General features: G+C 46.4%; 1 protein-coding gene across 1 annotated transcript; it reads left to right on the top strand.

The window, feature by feature from the left end:
• The first annotated feature begins 607 nt into the window (after nucleotides 1-607).
• Nucleotides 608-8,746, top strand: LOC128323015 (uncharacterized). The gene is made up of 2 exons (XM_053245493.1): nucleotides 608-640; nucleotides 6,669-8,746. Exon 2 carries the CDS (start codon nucleotides 6,678-6,680, stop codon nucleotides 8,199-8,201), a length of 1,524 nt encoding a protein of 507 aa, XP_053101468.1. The 5' UTR covers nucleotides 608-640; nucleotides 6,669-6,677; the 3' UTR covers nucleotides 8,202-8,746.
• Nucleotides 8,747-13,518: the final 4,772 nt, after the last annotated feature.

Genomic DNA, 13,518 nt, shown 5'->3' with positions numbered 1-13,518 from the left:
CTTCTGCTCTCCTTCTTCCTCTTTCTCTTTCTGTCTCTCCTTTCTTTTCCCATCTCCCCCCCCCCACCAGTGCTGAAGGGGGAAGGGAAGGTTGGGCTCGGAGGTGGGGGAACTGGGGAAAAATGCTGTAAAATACAAAATGTCAAAAAACCCCAAACAAACCCAAAAAACAACAACAAACCCCAAACCCATTACGTAAAAAAAGTCAGGAATTCTAGAAAACAAACTATTGTTGTTTTTATTTTAATTTATTTATTTTATTCATTTATTTATCAAACTCTACGTAACTTCCTCTACCCTAGAGCCGCCTCCTCTCTCTTTGTTGTTAGTGTGCTTTGTTATTTCTTTCTTGTTCTACTGTATCATCATCATGGAGTTATTCCTCTTGTCTGCTTTCTTATTCTCTTACATAGGTCCATCTCTATTTAAACTCTGGTTAGGAAGCCATCCAGGTGATCTGCCTTCCCCATTAAGTCCAATAAAATTAGGTTCATCTGCCATTATTTCTGCTGTCAGGCGATTGGCTGGGCCCCTGAAACCCTGCCAGTCTTGGACTCTCTATAAAAAGAGCTCTTTCCACCTGCCCTAGAGAGCCTTTTGGTGCAAATGGCTATTTCTCAGTGAAGTCTGGTTTGGGCAGGTAAGTAAGTAGGGTTTTTTCCTTGGGGTGCTGGTGAGCAATAGTTAATATACCTGATGGAAGTTGCAATCTGACTTGTAGACTTTCTAATTCTAGGGAGTTTTTCAGCTTAAGAGTTTCATCAAAGAGAAAACCCAAGGTAGTAACTTTTACCCTCAAGGCAGTGGTGTGGTGGACACATGCTTTCTCTAGAATTATTTTTTAAATGCTACATGGTTCTTAAAAGTATACAGGCGCCCAGTCAAATTCTTTTAGATTATGTGAGCCCTTTCAGATTGTGAGCCCTTTGGGGACAGGGATCCATCTTATTTATTTATTATCTCTCTGTGTAAACTGCCCTGATCCGTTTTTGGAAGGGCGGTATAGAAATCGAATAAATAATAAGTTCTGGGCCTACATTTCCTACCAGGTAGATAAGGCCTGGCTTTTTGTAACCACCGATTCATGTAAAAATGCTCCATGCAATACAGACATAAAGGCTATTCTCACGACCAGCTGGGAGCCCAGCCCAGTTTCGGCTGGTTGTGTGTTGCAACGGGAGCTGTGTGGCTCCTGGTGGCAAGCCCACTTCAATCTCCTCCCCATGAGGTTAGCAGAGCGTGCGCTCCACTAACCCCGTTTTTCCAATCGTGTGTTGCCGCGGCGCGGTGCCTCACTGCAGCAATTCATGATAAGCCTCTCAGCATTGGGGGGGGGATTGCAGATCAAACCCGCTCTCCTCACAGATCCCATTTTGGCGCTTCACACCACTTGTGTGAAGCGCCTCATAGTATATTATGTCCCATGGCTTGTGTGGCAACCCGGGGGAGGTTTTTTGCTTTCCATTAAGGCCCCTGGGCCTCCCCCCACTTCATTAAAACCCTTAATATCGGTGCCACCACCCTCTCATGAGAGAAATAACAGTAAAACTCTTTCCTGTTCCTTCTAGAACCAGGGTGGACTCAGAACATAGCAAAATGCTTCAAAACCTCTTAAAGAATGGGCAGGCCAGAGTGGGCATTGTGGGGAGATGGAACGGAACGTATGTCCAGCACGGGAAAAGCTTAAAACAATCAATCTAGTTTAAGTCAATATAAAAAGCAGGACAGTTTACAGGCAAACAAGGTCAAAATGTGCAAGCAAGGTACCTCTCTTGCTGTCTGGTGTTTAGACAGGAGGCTTAGTGGAGCTTAGGTCTTAAGTTGTAGCTCAGAAAACAAAAGCTTTTATCATGGTGAAATCTGCACGCTCCTAGGGGCAATGCAGCGTTGACCCAGCTAACAAAGCTGAGCCAACACAGAAGGTAACATTCTAGAACCAGCAACCCCAGGAAGGCCCTCTCTCCCCTACACACAAACTGGCTTTCACTTTTATACGAACGAAGTTTGCAAATTTGCTGTCTAGCACAGAAAAGAGGTGTAGCCAGCCGGATGTTAATTAAAAACCTTCCTCTTGGATTTGAGCAGATATCCTAGCAGGATGGCACTTGGCAAAGACTTCATAGGCCCATCCGCACATTACGTTCAACACTTGTACAGATCTGTACACGGGTACAGCCATCCACATGTTATGTTGAACACAAGTACAGAAGTACACTTCCTATCTTTACCATGTATTTGAAAGGTCTGTATTCAGGCTCACTCTTAAAATGAACACCAGGACAATCATTCACACAAACAGACATCTGTACACTCGAACAGCATAATGTCTGAATCGGACTAATATTTCTCCATGATAGTGGCATAGGGAAATGTATGGCATGATGGTTTGGGTACCAATAATAGTTTAGTGTCTTCCTGGTCCAGGGAAACGGAGGTGACCTGATTCACAGCAGGCTCATGCAAGACAAGGAATACACAAAGACAAAGCAGACATGCTGACAGGTCAAAATGGCTTTTACCATTGAGGGAAGTTCTTTTATGAAGCTCAAATGAGCCTTTGAGCTGAACAAAGGCCTATTTCCTCACAGCTTGAATGAATTATTATAAAAGGCGTCTTCTTCTTTTAATAAGCCTCGTTCACTCACTCCTCTACTACAGAAGAAGCCAGTGCAGCCAGATATCTAGGAGACACCTCCAGCCTCCCAGGAATTGGGCTGATCCCTCAACTTCCCTCCTGGCTAGGAACTCAGCTGGGCGAGATGATGTGTGCAGAGTCTTCTCCCCTGCAGATTTCAGCTCTCTGATATTGCCCTCTCTCCCCACTCCAGTCTTTGCTGCCACATGTCTTGGACAGGAAGACGGAACTAGCCTGGAAAGTAGACTGGAAGGTTTTGCTGAATCCAAAAAGACAGTGAGGCTATTCTCACATGCAGTGGAGAAGGGAGCCCAGCCACCGCATGTGTTTCCACCGCACGTGTGAACTGCCAGGAGCTGAGCAGCTCCTGGAGGCAAGCCCTCTTAATTCCCCCCACAATGAGGTTAGTGGAGTGAATGCTGCACTAACCCTGTTTACCTGGTCGTGTATTTATTTATTATTATTATTTATATATTATTAAAACTTTTATACCGCCCTTCCAAAAGGCTCAGGGTGCCATGGTGACTCATGAGTCAGGGTGCCAGGGTGAGTCATATTGCCAGGGTGACTCATGAGGAGACCCCCGACTGGGAGGCTACAACAAGTCTCCTGGTGTCAGGGGGCTCCCCAGAATGCCCCACACATTCATGTGGGGCATTCTGACTTCTGGGGACCCCCTGATCCCCATTTCCTCTACGGACTCTGTGGTGGAGCCAGTAATTGTGTGGGTGGCCCAGGGCAAGCTACATGGTCATGTGTGGGGAGAGCAGGTCAAGCCCGCTTTGCCCACAGAGCCCTCTTAGGCTCTCCACACGGCTTGTGTGGAGAGCCTTAGTATCTTCTAAGAGGAATCTCTCTCTTTTCTGAAGAAGTCTGAAAACATCAAAGACATTTTGTGAAGATGATAAACTAACAATATTATGTCTGTAAGTATTTAATGCGTAGCAGAACTTCTGCTCCCCTAGCAACATTCTTTGCCATACCTTTGCTCCCCTAAGCTACTTATGGCTCTCTTGAAAGTCTCAAGGGATGATAAACCTCCTCTTCTTCCCATGCGGAGTGCATTCTACAGCCTAGGAGCAGCTACCGAGAAGGCCCAGCCCCAAGTTACCACCAGATGAACTGATTGCACCCGAAATCTCACATGACAGTCTTAATGAGTGGTGGGCAGTTAATGAACACTTTACTAAAGAAAAACAAAGAAGTCAGTTATAAGTTCCTATCCTGATCAATGACCTTTAGCTTTTAAAAATGCTGTGTGTTGTTCTTACTGTGTCAACACTTGTGATAAGCTGCATTTTTAAAGAAAAGTGGAATATAAATAAGAAACAAACACAAATGAGTGCTAGAAGAATCAGGCCCTTTGCAACAATTGCCCTGCAGTTGTGGAATTCTCTCCCACCTTCTGCTTGACCTTTCACTTGGACCTCTCTTATGATCACTGAAGGATTGTGGCTTTGTGTTGGGATTGTGGCTGCCTCTTTCTGTAAGCCTCCTTGAGTTATGGGAAGGAGGCATGGACTGGTTTTATTGATAAATACAGGTGAAACTCGGAAAATTAGAATATCGTGCAAAAGTCCATTAATTTCAGTAATGCAAATTAAAAGGTGAAACTGATATATGAGACAGACGCATTACATGCAAAGCGAGATAAGTCAAGCCTTAATTTGTTATAATTGTGATGATCATGGCGTACAGCTCATGAAAACCCCAAATCCACAATCTCAGAAAATTAGAATATTACATGGAACCAAGAAGACAAGGATTGAAGAATAGAACAATATCGGACCTCTGAAAAGTATAAGCATGCATATGTATTCAGTACTTGGTTTGGGCCCCTTTTGCAGCAATTACTTCCTCAGTGCGGCATGGCATGGATGCTATCAGCCTGTAGCACTGATGAGGTTTTATGGAAGACCAGGATGCTTCATTAGCGGCCTTCAGCAATTCTGCATTGTTTGGTCTCATGTCTCTCATCCTTCTCTTGGCAATGCCCCATAGATTCTCTATGGGGTCAGGTCAGGCGAGTTTGCTGGCCAATCAAGCACAGTACACTGTATACTTTTCAGAGGTCCAATATTGTTCTGTTCTTCAATCCTTGTCTTCTTGGTTCCATGTAATATTCTAATTTTCTGAGATTGTGGATTTGGGGTTTTCATGAGCTGTACGCCATGATCATCACAATTATAACAAAGTAAGGCTTGACTTATCTGGCTTTGCATGTAATGCATCTGTCTCATATATCAGTTTCACCTTTTAATTTGCATTACTGAAATTAATGGACTTTTGCACGATATTCTAATTTTCTGAGTTTCACCTGTATAGGGGAGTTGGGTCTTCTCTCAAAAGACAAGCTGCTAAGGAATTGGGTCAACATCTGAGACTTTACAGGGTTAGATGCAACTCCATAGGCCCTTTTTGTCATGCGACAACTGGGAAATCCAGACGCTACAGTATTTGCTTGCAGCCAGCACCATTGAGGCTCCCTAAACACAACAGGTGGTAGGCAAGTATCTCCCTATTCTGGTGAGCAGTCACAGCAAAGCAGAGCAAGGTATCTCCTGTCTCTGGTTCAAGGCTGCCAGTGCCTGACGCTGTCATCCAAATGAGATCCATGCCATGGAGGGGTTGCCTATGGCATCTGTCGGAACCGTTTCCTCCATCCCTTGGCATGAGCTTACTGAAGGACTTCAGAGGATGTATGTGTGTTTGTGGGTTGGCATGTGTGGTTTGGCAGACATTTAGTTTTCCTGTTGCATAATTCATGGATTATGTTTGATTTTTGAGGCACGGTTCTGTACTGTGTGGGTTGTGTGTGTTTGTGTGTGTGTTACTCCTAGTTTGGATTGTCTCATCGGGATTGTCTGCATCCATTGCATGGTTTTATTGGCTGGCTTATTGTGGGAGAGTGATTTCTTTATCCTCTATAAGCAGCTCTGTGCTTTCCTAGGAATTGGGAAAGCAGAAGAAAAGGTGTTCATAATTAACATTCCCCTATTGCTGGGTGAGGCTGCTGTTATTAACATGTGTAGATATTGCTTTTTCATAACTTGAAGTAATGTATAATGGTTCCCCATCAGTAAAACTGGCCCTATCCACCCCCAGCACTGTACCTCCAGTGACTCTTGCTGGTGCTATCTTTTGTTTCCTTTTAGATTGTGAGCCCTTTGGGGACAGGGATCCATCCATCTTATCTATTTATTATTTATCTGTGTAAACCGACCTGAGTCTTTTTTTGGAAGGGTAGTATAGAAATTGAATGAATAAAAAATAATAAAAAATAAAAGTTAAAACTGCAGTATAGTCAAAAAGAGCAAGGAAACCCAGCAAGAAACACATTCTCACAGGCTTGGTAAAATGAAGCTTTTCAGACTCTTCAAAAAGCTTTCTAGGAGGGAATTCTGAAGTTCAGGGGCAATAGCCAGAAACACTTGACCCTGCCTGCCCTAATGGTATTGCGTAAGCCAGCCAATATGTTCATGGCTGACTGAAGATCTTGGGGCTTACTGACTGGCAGATCGTGCTTTTGGCTATTGCAGTACACGACCAGCTCTTGGTGTTTGTATAAGAGGTAGTGGTGTGCATGGAACCAGTGCCTGCTGGTTCGAAGGTGGTGGTGGGGATATCTTTAAGGATGAGGGAGGGTGATCTTACCCCTCCCTCTGCATTTCCCCTGCTGGCACGGTCTCTTAAAATGGCTTCCTTGGACCAGAAGTGGCCAGATGTGCTGCATGCATGTGTGTGTGTAATGTGCTCACATGCACGATGTGTGCATGTGCACCGGCCACTTCCGGTCCGAAGAGGCACCAAGGTGGCAAGGAGGTACGCTGCCACCCTACTGGACAATTTTAAAAGACAATGTCGGTGGGGTGAAATGTGGCGGGGAGGGGTAGGAGCACCCTTCCCCGTCCTTAAAGATATCCCCCCCACCTCAGGAAGCAGCCCAACCTCAGGACATTTGAACCACTTTGGAGGCCCCTAAAAGAGAGTACTGTTGTTCTTGTGTTAACCTGGTCTCTGTCTGTCTTTGCAGTTATCAACCATGAGACGCTCTAGTGACTGCCCCAAAGAGTCACCCTTTCCAAAAGCTGGCGATCTTGCACCTTCAAGCTCTTGGGAGCACTCCCCACAAGTCCTTACAGCATGTGAGAGAGAAGAAACCCACAATGATCCTCCATCTTCAGAAGTGGAGGGTGTGGACTCGGAAACCAGTAATATCTCCTGCTTGCTGGAGCTGGCATGGTCTCTGCAATCTCGTCGCCCTGCAGAGGAAGGTGCAGTCTCCTCCGCCAGCCAATCACATAAAGAGATGGTTCCCCCCAAGCAACCCAGAACTGCTTCCAGCACTGAGAGCCCTCGTGGCAGGAGTAAAGCCCCGATACTGTACCATCTGTTGACTCGTCCACATCCCACTAGTGACTCTGGACATCAGAGTGGCCAAGCTTTGCTCCCAGGTGCACATGCATCTGCAGCTGATGGTGAGGAGCTTGTGCTCTCCGATGATGAAATTCTCTCCTCTGATGAGGGAACTCTTTCTTCCTCATGGGAGGAGAAAGAGGCACTCTCCTTGGCTTGTACACAGGATCCCATCCCTGTACCCTTCATGCAACCTGGAGCGTCTTCACATTCTGTCTTGAGTGCTGAGGGCTGTTGTGGCAGTGATGAAGCCCCGATACTGCACCATCTGTTGACTCGTCCACATCCCACTAGTGACTCTGGACACCAGAGTGGCCAAGCTTTGCTCCCAGGTGCACATGCATCTGCAGCTGATGGTGAGGAGCTTGTGCTTTCCAATGATGAAACTCTCTCCTCCGATGAGGGAACTCTTTCTTCCTCATGGGAGGAGAAAGAGGCATTCTCCTTGGCTTGCGCACAGGATCCCATCCCTGTACCCTTCATGCAACCTGGAGCGTCTTCACATTCTGTCTTGAGTGCTGAGGGCTGTCGTGGCAGTGATGAAGCCCCGATACTGCACCATCTGTTGACTCGTCCACATCCCACTAGTGACTTGGGACAGCAAAGTGGCCAAGCTTTGCTCCTCGGTGCATATGCTTCTTCACCTGAGAGCCCTCGTGGCAGTGATGAAGCCCCAATACTGCACCATCTGTTGACTCGTCCACATCCCACTAGTGACTTGGGACAGCAAAGTGGCCAAGCTTTGCTCCTCGGTGCATATGCTTCTTCACCTGAGAGCCCTCGTGGCAGAAATAAAGCCCCAATACTGCACCATCTGTTGACTCGTCCACATCCCACTAGTGACTTGGGACAGCAAAGTGGCCAAGCTTTGCTCCTCGGTGCATATGCTTCTTCACCTGAGAGCCCTCGTGGCAGAAATAAAGCCCCAATACTGCACCATCTGTTGACTCGATCACAGCATGCTAGTGTCCTGGGACAGCAGAGTGGCCAAGCTCTGCTCCCAAATATGCATGCTTCTGCCCCTGAGCAGGTGGAACCCTCCCACGGCTTGCAGACAAAGCGAAGGGGAAGCGGATCACACCCAGCTGCGTTGGGTGGCGCACAATCGCAACCCCGAGTTGAGAAGCCTGTTGAGAAAATGGAGCACTGAGATCCTATACACCCCGTGGTGGCACTGTACAATATTGAATGTGCCTCGATACTAGTAGAAGAAATGCTTCCATGCTCCATGGTTGATTAATTCTGCTTCGTTCCAGCCGTTGATGCATTTGATGGCCCCAAACCAGAAGGTGCCTGGACAGAAATTATTTTTCAGGGTGAGCTGGGCCAGCCTTGGGATATCATTAAAGCAATTGAGCAAGGGCTGAGAGAGTCACTCTGCCCTGGTGGCTGGGCCAAAGGATCAACAATGGGCAATCTGTCTTTCATAGGAAATTGGGCTGGGGACAATGATGGAATTTTGTGCAGGCGCCAGAAGGTGATGGCCACGTGCGAGGAATCTGGAGGCACTTTCAGCAATGCCAGGAGACCCACTACTGCCTGAATGAACTGCAGTTGTCGTACATTCTCCTGCATAAATGGCTGAAGTGTACACCATGAGAACTTATATGGATTTTTTAAAAGGTTATTGGCAGTTGCTTAATCATCTGTTTTTAATGGATCTGTTCAAATTAAATAAAGACTAGTGAAATTTGATAGATGTGCCTCTCTAGAGAACTCTTGTATCCTACATAATAATAAAAAATAGCAATACCAGGGGATAGCAGAATAGAAGAAAAAAATAAAAAATAAAAAATCACCAAATACAAAGATCTACAAATTGAAATTGAAAGGCTGTGGCAGAAGAAGACCAAAATAATCCCAGTGGTAATTGGCGCCCTGGGTGCAGTTCCAAAAGACCTTGAAGAGCACCTCAACACCATAGGGGCCACAGAAATCACCATCAGCCAGTTACAAAAAGCAGCTTTACTGGGAACAGCCTATATTCTGCGACGATATCTATAACAATTGACAATAAAATTCAGCCATCCCAGGTCCTTGGGAAGGACTCGATGTCTGAATAAAACAAACCAGTCAATAACACCTGTCTGACTGTGTAAACAAGAAATAATAATAATAATTCAATTTCTATACCGCCCTTCCAAAAATGGCTCAGGGTGGTTTACACAGAGAAATAACAAACAAATAAGATGGAACCTTGTCCCCAAAGGGCTCACATTCTAAAACCTATACTCCAAGGAGCTCAGAGTGACATGTATGCTTCTTCACTCCCCACCCTCTTATCTTCATTACAGCCTTGTAAGGGAGGTTAGGCTAAGAGGGAGAGTGAATGGCCCATAGTCACCTAGTACACTTAATGGTTGAGCCAGTATTTGAACCTGAGTCTCCCTAGTCCAATACTTGGACCACTACACCATTACTGAGGTCATTCACACAACCAAAAACTGCGTTCTACGCAAGTTTGGGAGCTGTGTGTGCTCCCAATTTTTGCTTCTGGGAAAGCAAAAGTAGGAGGAAAATCTGGTTGGATGTGATTGTGTTGGAGCAAGGTAGGAGGAAAAAGCTACCCAGGTTTTCCTTCTACCTTGCTTCCACACAATCACTTCTACCCAGGTTTTCCTCTTACCTTGCTTCCACACAACCGAAAACCGGGAGCTCACACAGCTCCCAAACCTGTGTGGAACACAGTTTTTGATTGTGTGAATGGCCTCATTGGCTCTGGAAAAGGGAAGCTTGCTTTAATTTTACTCAAAAACACTGTACATGGTTGTGACATGGAATGTAAAGAGGACACTCTCTGATGGAGAGTTATAGTTCAGCATCCCTTTTTGCTTTAAGGGGATGGGTTTTCAATGGTCTTTTTCACAGATGATCTACAAATGGCCAGCAAGTGGCACTATGAAACAGTGAGCCGAGTCTCACGATCAGTGAGACCCTGTTTGGGGCGGTGAGCGGGGAGGGAGCCCTGGGTGGCCGGATTGGCCGCCCACATGATTGCCGGCTCTGTAATGGAGCCAGGGGGAGCGGGGGCCGATCGGCCCTCGCAAGCTTCAGCATGCCCTGTGCGAGCACGCAGGGCATGCTGGCGAGACCCCCGGAGCTGGGAGGCGGCTTTTCGCTTCTCCTCCGGGGATCTCCTCGTGAGTGGGCGCAGAGCTGCACCACGGCTACTCACAATCAGAAAGCCCGGGTTTGCGGAGCACTCGCTCCGCAAACCCGGGCTTTAGGGAGGGCTTCCAAAGCGGGTGACCCGCTTGTAAGCCACCGCCTGTGAGCCCGGTGGTTTACATGATCAACAAAAATTGGGCTAGGCTCTCCTAGCCCGATTTTTGTTGATCGTGAGAATAGCCCCAGTGTGATGTCCTTTGACATCATCTGGATCCCTTGGAAAGATCTCTTGTTGCAATTTGAGTTCATGTTAGGATAAACTGCTGTCTGGGAATGTCTGTACTCTTTCCAAATGGGCAGACCCTTCCCTGAAGCAAAAGGTGTTTGCCATGATTCTTTTAAGGCAGCTCCACTTGGGATTCCCCTTGATTCCCCTGACCTTTCAGTTTGTCTCTTCTTTCAACCTCTGGTTCTTTAGTGCTGCAGGATGGATTTGCATCACAAATGGCCCCCAAACTTCTGAATTACAGAGCAGCTCTTCTTACAATGCAATTCCACTCTGGGGAGATATTGCAATGAGGGCAGTTTTATACTAACAGGAGTAAGAATAAATATTTGATACGCCATTTAGGCTGAGAGCATGAGAAGGTGAGTGCCTAGACAGGCAGACAGTCTACTTTTCTGTATTTGTCATGCCACGGTGGTATATTGTGCTATAGAAATGCTGGTTTTCTTCTTAGAATAAAAAAGGATAGACTTCATTTCTAGTGGGAAGGATACATGACAGAACTCAAATTTCTTATTTAATTTTAGAGCAATTCTCACAATGATTACATGAGTTGTTAGAGACATAGGAAGTTGCCTTCTACTGAGTTGGACCATTAGTCCATCTAGCTCACTAGTGTCTATGCAGACTGGGAGCAGCTTATCCAAGGCTGCAGGCAGGAGTCTCTCTCAGCCCTATTTGGAGATGTTGCCAGGGAGGGATCTTGGAACCTTCTGCATGCATGCCTGCAGATGCTCTTCCCAGAGTGGCCCCATCCCCTAAGGGGAATATCTTCTAGTGCTCGCACATGTCTGGTTGAAATGCAAACCAGGGTGGACCCTGTTAGCAAAGGGGACAATTCATGTATTCTTCAGAATTCTTCTCCCTCCCCTGAGTCTCTAGAAATGAAATCTCCAAGTGGGTGGGTGGCTATATTGTCTATCTAGGGCACTTGCATACACATGGGTGCAGAATACTAAGGAACTATGCAGGGTACACAGCAGATAGTGGGTAGAACCTGATTTTAGCAATGTGGTGTTATGAGTGTGGGGGCTGAGCAGTTATCCTTGGTATGAGAATGGATTGTTACAAGCATATCCCTATTTACCTCTACAAAATGTGGGAGGTCTGTGCTTGGCTCATCAGCTTTTGTCATCAGGAGTAACGTGCTCTGTGTGCACTTTGTGACCTGCTTTGCATTTATGGTGTGCTTGTAATCAGAATTGTACACAACATCCCCCAGGTTGCTTGGCCAGGCCCCCTACACATTTCATACCACGCCTCCTGAGTTGCTTGGCCACTTCTTGCTATATTGCACACCATGCCTCCCAGGCTGCTTGGCCATATACCCTACACATTGCACACCATGCATCCCAAGTTGCTTGGCCATACCTCTCTATATTGCACACCATGCCTCCCAGACTGCCTGGGCACACCTCTCTATATTGCACACTACGCCTCCCAGGCTGCTTGCCTACTCCCCCTACACACACACACACACGTCCCGGTTTTCATGGGCAGAATGTTAGAGGGCATGGTTATATTCTGGACAAGGAGGCAGAAAAGGACAGAACTGGGAAAAACTTTGAAGGTAAAGACAAGGAGCTTGTGCTGAATGCAGGAGAAGAGGAAGGAAATCTGGTCTGCCTTCCACCCTGCTTGCTTCCCAAAGCACAGACTTTTTGCATCTTGAGAAATTATTTACTGGCAAAGTGAATGTTTGTTTTTATAGTTTATAGTGGAAGCTGAGCTGCTTATTGACTGACAATAAATCCACTTCAGACGCCAGAGTGCGGGACAGTTAAACCATGTTCTCACAGCAGAGAAATGTTCAACATTTGACCAGGGAATAAACTTCACAAGCTATTTATTTTGAGTCAATAAAGGTCTCCGCTTGTCTCAGCATTGCCATATTAATACTGTGTTCTTGTGGAAGAAATACAACTCAGCATTGTCTCGTGGCAGGAAGAAGAGAGGCTGCAAAGAGCTGACACCAGCTATTGACTCGCTGATGGAACTGAGAGCAAAAAAAAAAAAAGAAAAAGAAAAAAGAAAAGGGGAAAAAAAGTCTGGAAATTAATGACATAATTAGCCGGGGGAAAATGGCTATGGCATACAGAATGGCACTGTAAGATCTGAAAGTGATCCGTTGCTGTCTCACGCTTTGGGGAGTCTGTTTGGTTGGCAGACCAGAATGAGGGGGAGGGGGAGGAGGTCGTTATCTGTCTTCTGCAATTTCGTGGTTCTTTTAATTACATTTATTTTACCCTACTCTCCCTACAAGAAGCTCAGAAAGGTGAGCAAGGCCCACCCCTCCCCTATTCTAGCCTCCCAACAACCCTGTGAGGTTGACTGTGAGAGTGTGACTGGCCCAAGGTCACCCAAGCCATATTCTCATACTTGGGCCCCTTGTGTTGACATAGCAGGCGGAGGGGTGGGTGGAGGTAGAGGAGAAAGCAAACTTAAAGGATAACCCATCAGTGAGCCCCATTCTGTTAAGCAAGGTTGACTGACCCAGGCCAATTTGTTTGGCAAAGGGGTGGCTCTTTCCTCATCACATCGCCTACACATTGCACACCATGCCTCCCTCGTTGCTTGCCACACCTCTATATATTGCCCAGCATGCCTCCCTGGCTGCTTGGCCACGCCCCCTACACACATACTCAAGGATGTCCCTGTTTTCATTGGTAGAATGTTAGAGGCCAATGTTAGTGTCTTATTTCTGCTTGATGTGGGAGCTGATCTGCATCCCTCCCACTGACCCATATGCTAAACTGGGAACAGGAACATGGGTGACACTGAGGTCATTCACACAATCAAAAATGGTGTTCTACCCAGGTTTGGGAGCTGTATGTACTCCCAATTTTTTGGTTGTGTGGAAGCAAGGTTAGAGGAAAGCGGGGGTAGAAATGATTGTGGGGAAGCAAGGTTAGAGGAAAACCTGGGTACCTTTTTCTCCTACTTTGCTTCCACACAATCACTTCTACCCAGTTCTTCCTTTAACCTTACTTCCACACAAGCAAAAATTGGGAGCACACACAACCACCAAACCCGGGTGGAACACAGTTTTTGATTGTGTGAATGTCCTCATTTT

Source organism: Hemicordylus capensis, chromosome 1 (genome assembly GCF_027244095.1).
Source record: "Hemicordylus capensis ecotype Gifberg chromosome 1, rHemCap1.1.pri, whole genome shotgun sequence".
NCBI lineage: Eukaryota > Metazoa > Chordata > Lepidosauria > Squamata > Cordylidae > Hemicordylus > Hemicordylus capensis.
The sequence above is the reverse complement of the archived record's forward strand: the minus strand, read 5'-3'. Positions and strand labels throughout refer to the sequence as shown.

Excerpts from the sequence above, each read along its gene's own strand:
- LOC128323015 (XM_053245493.1), top strand. The coding sequence starts at position 6,678 with ATGAGACGCTCTAGTGACTGCCCCAAAGAGTCACCCTTTCCAAAAGCT.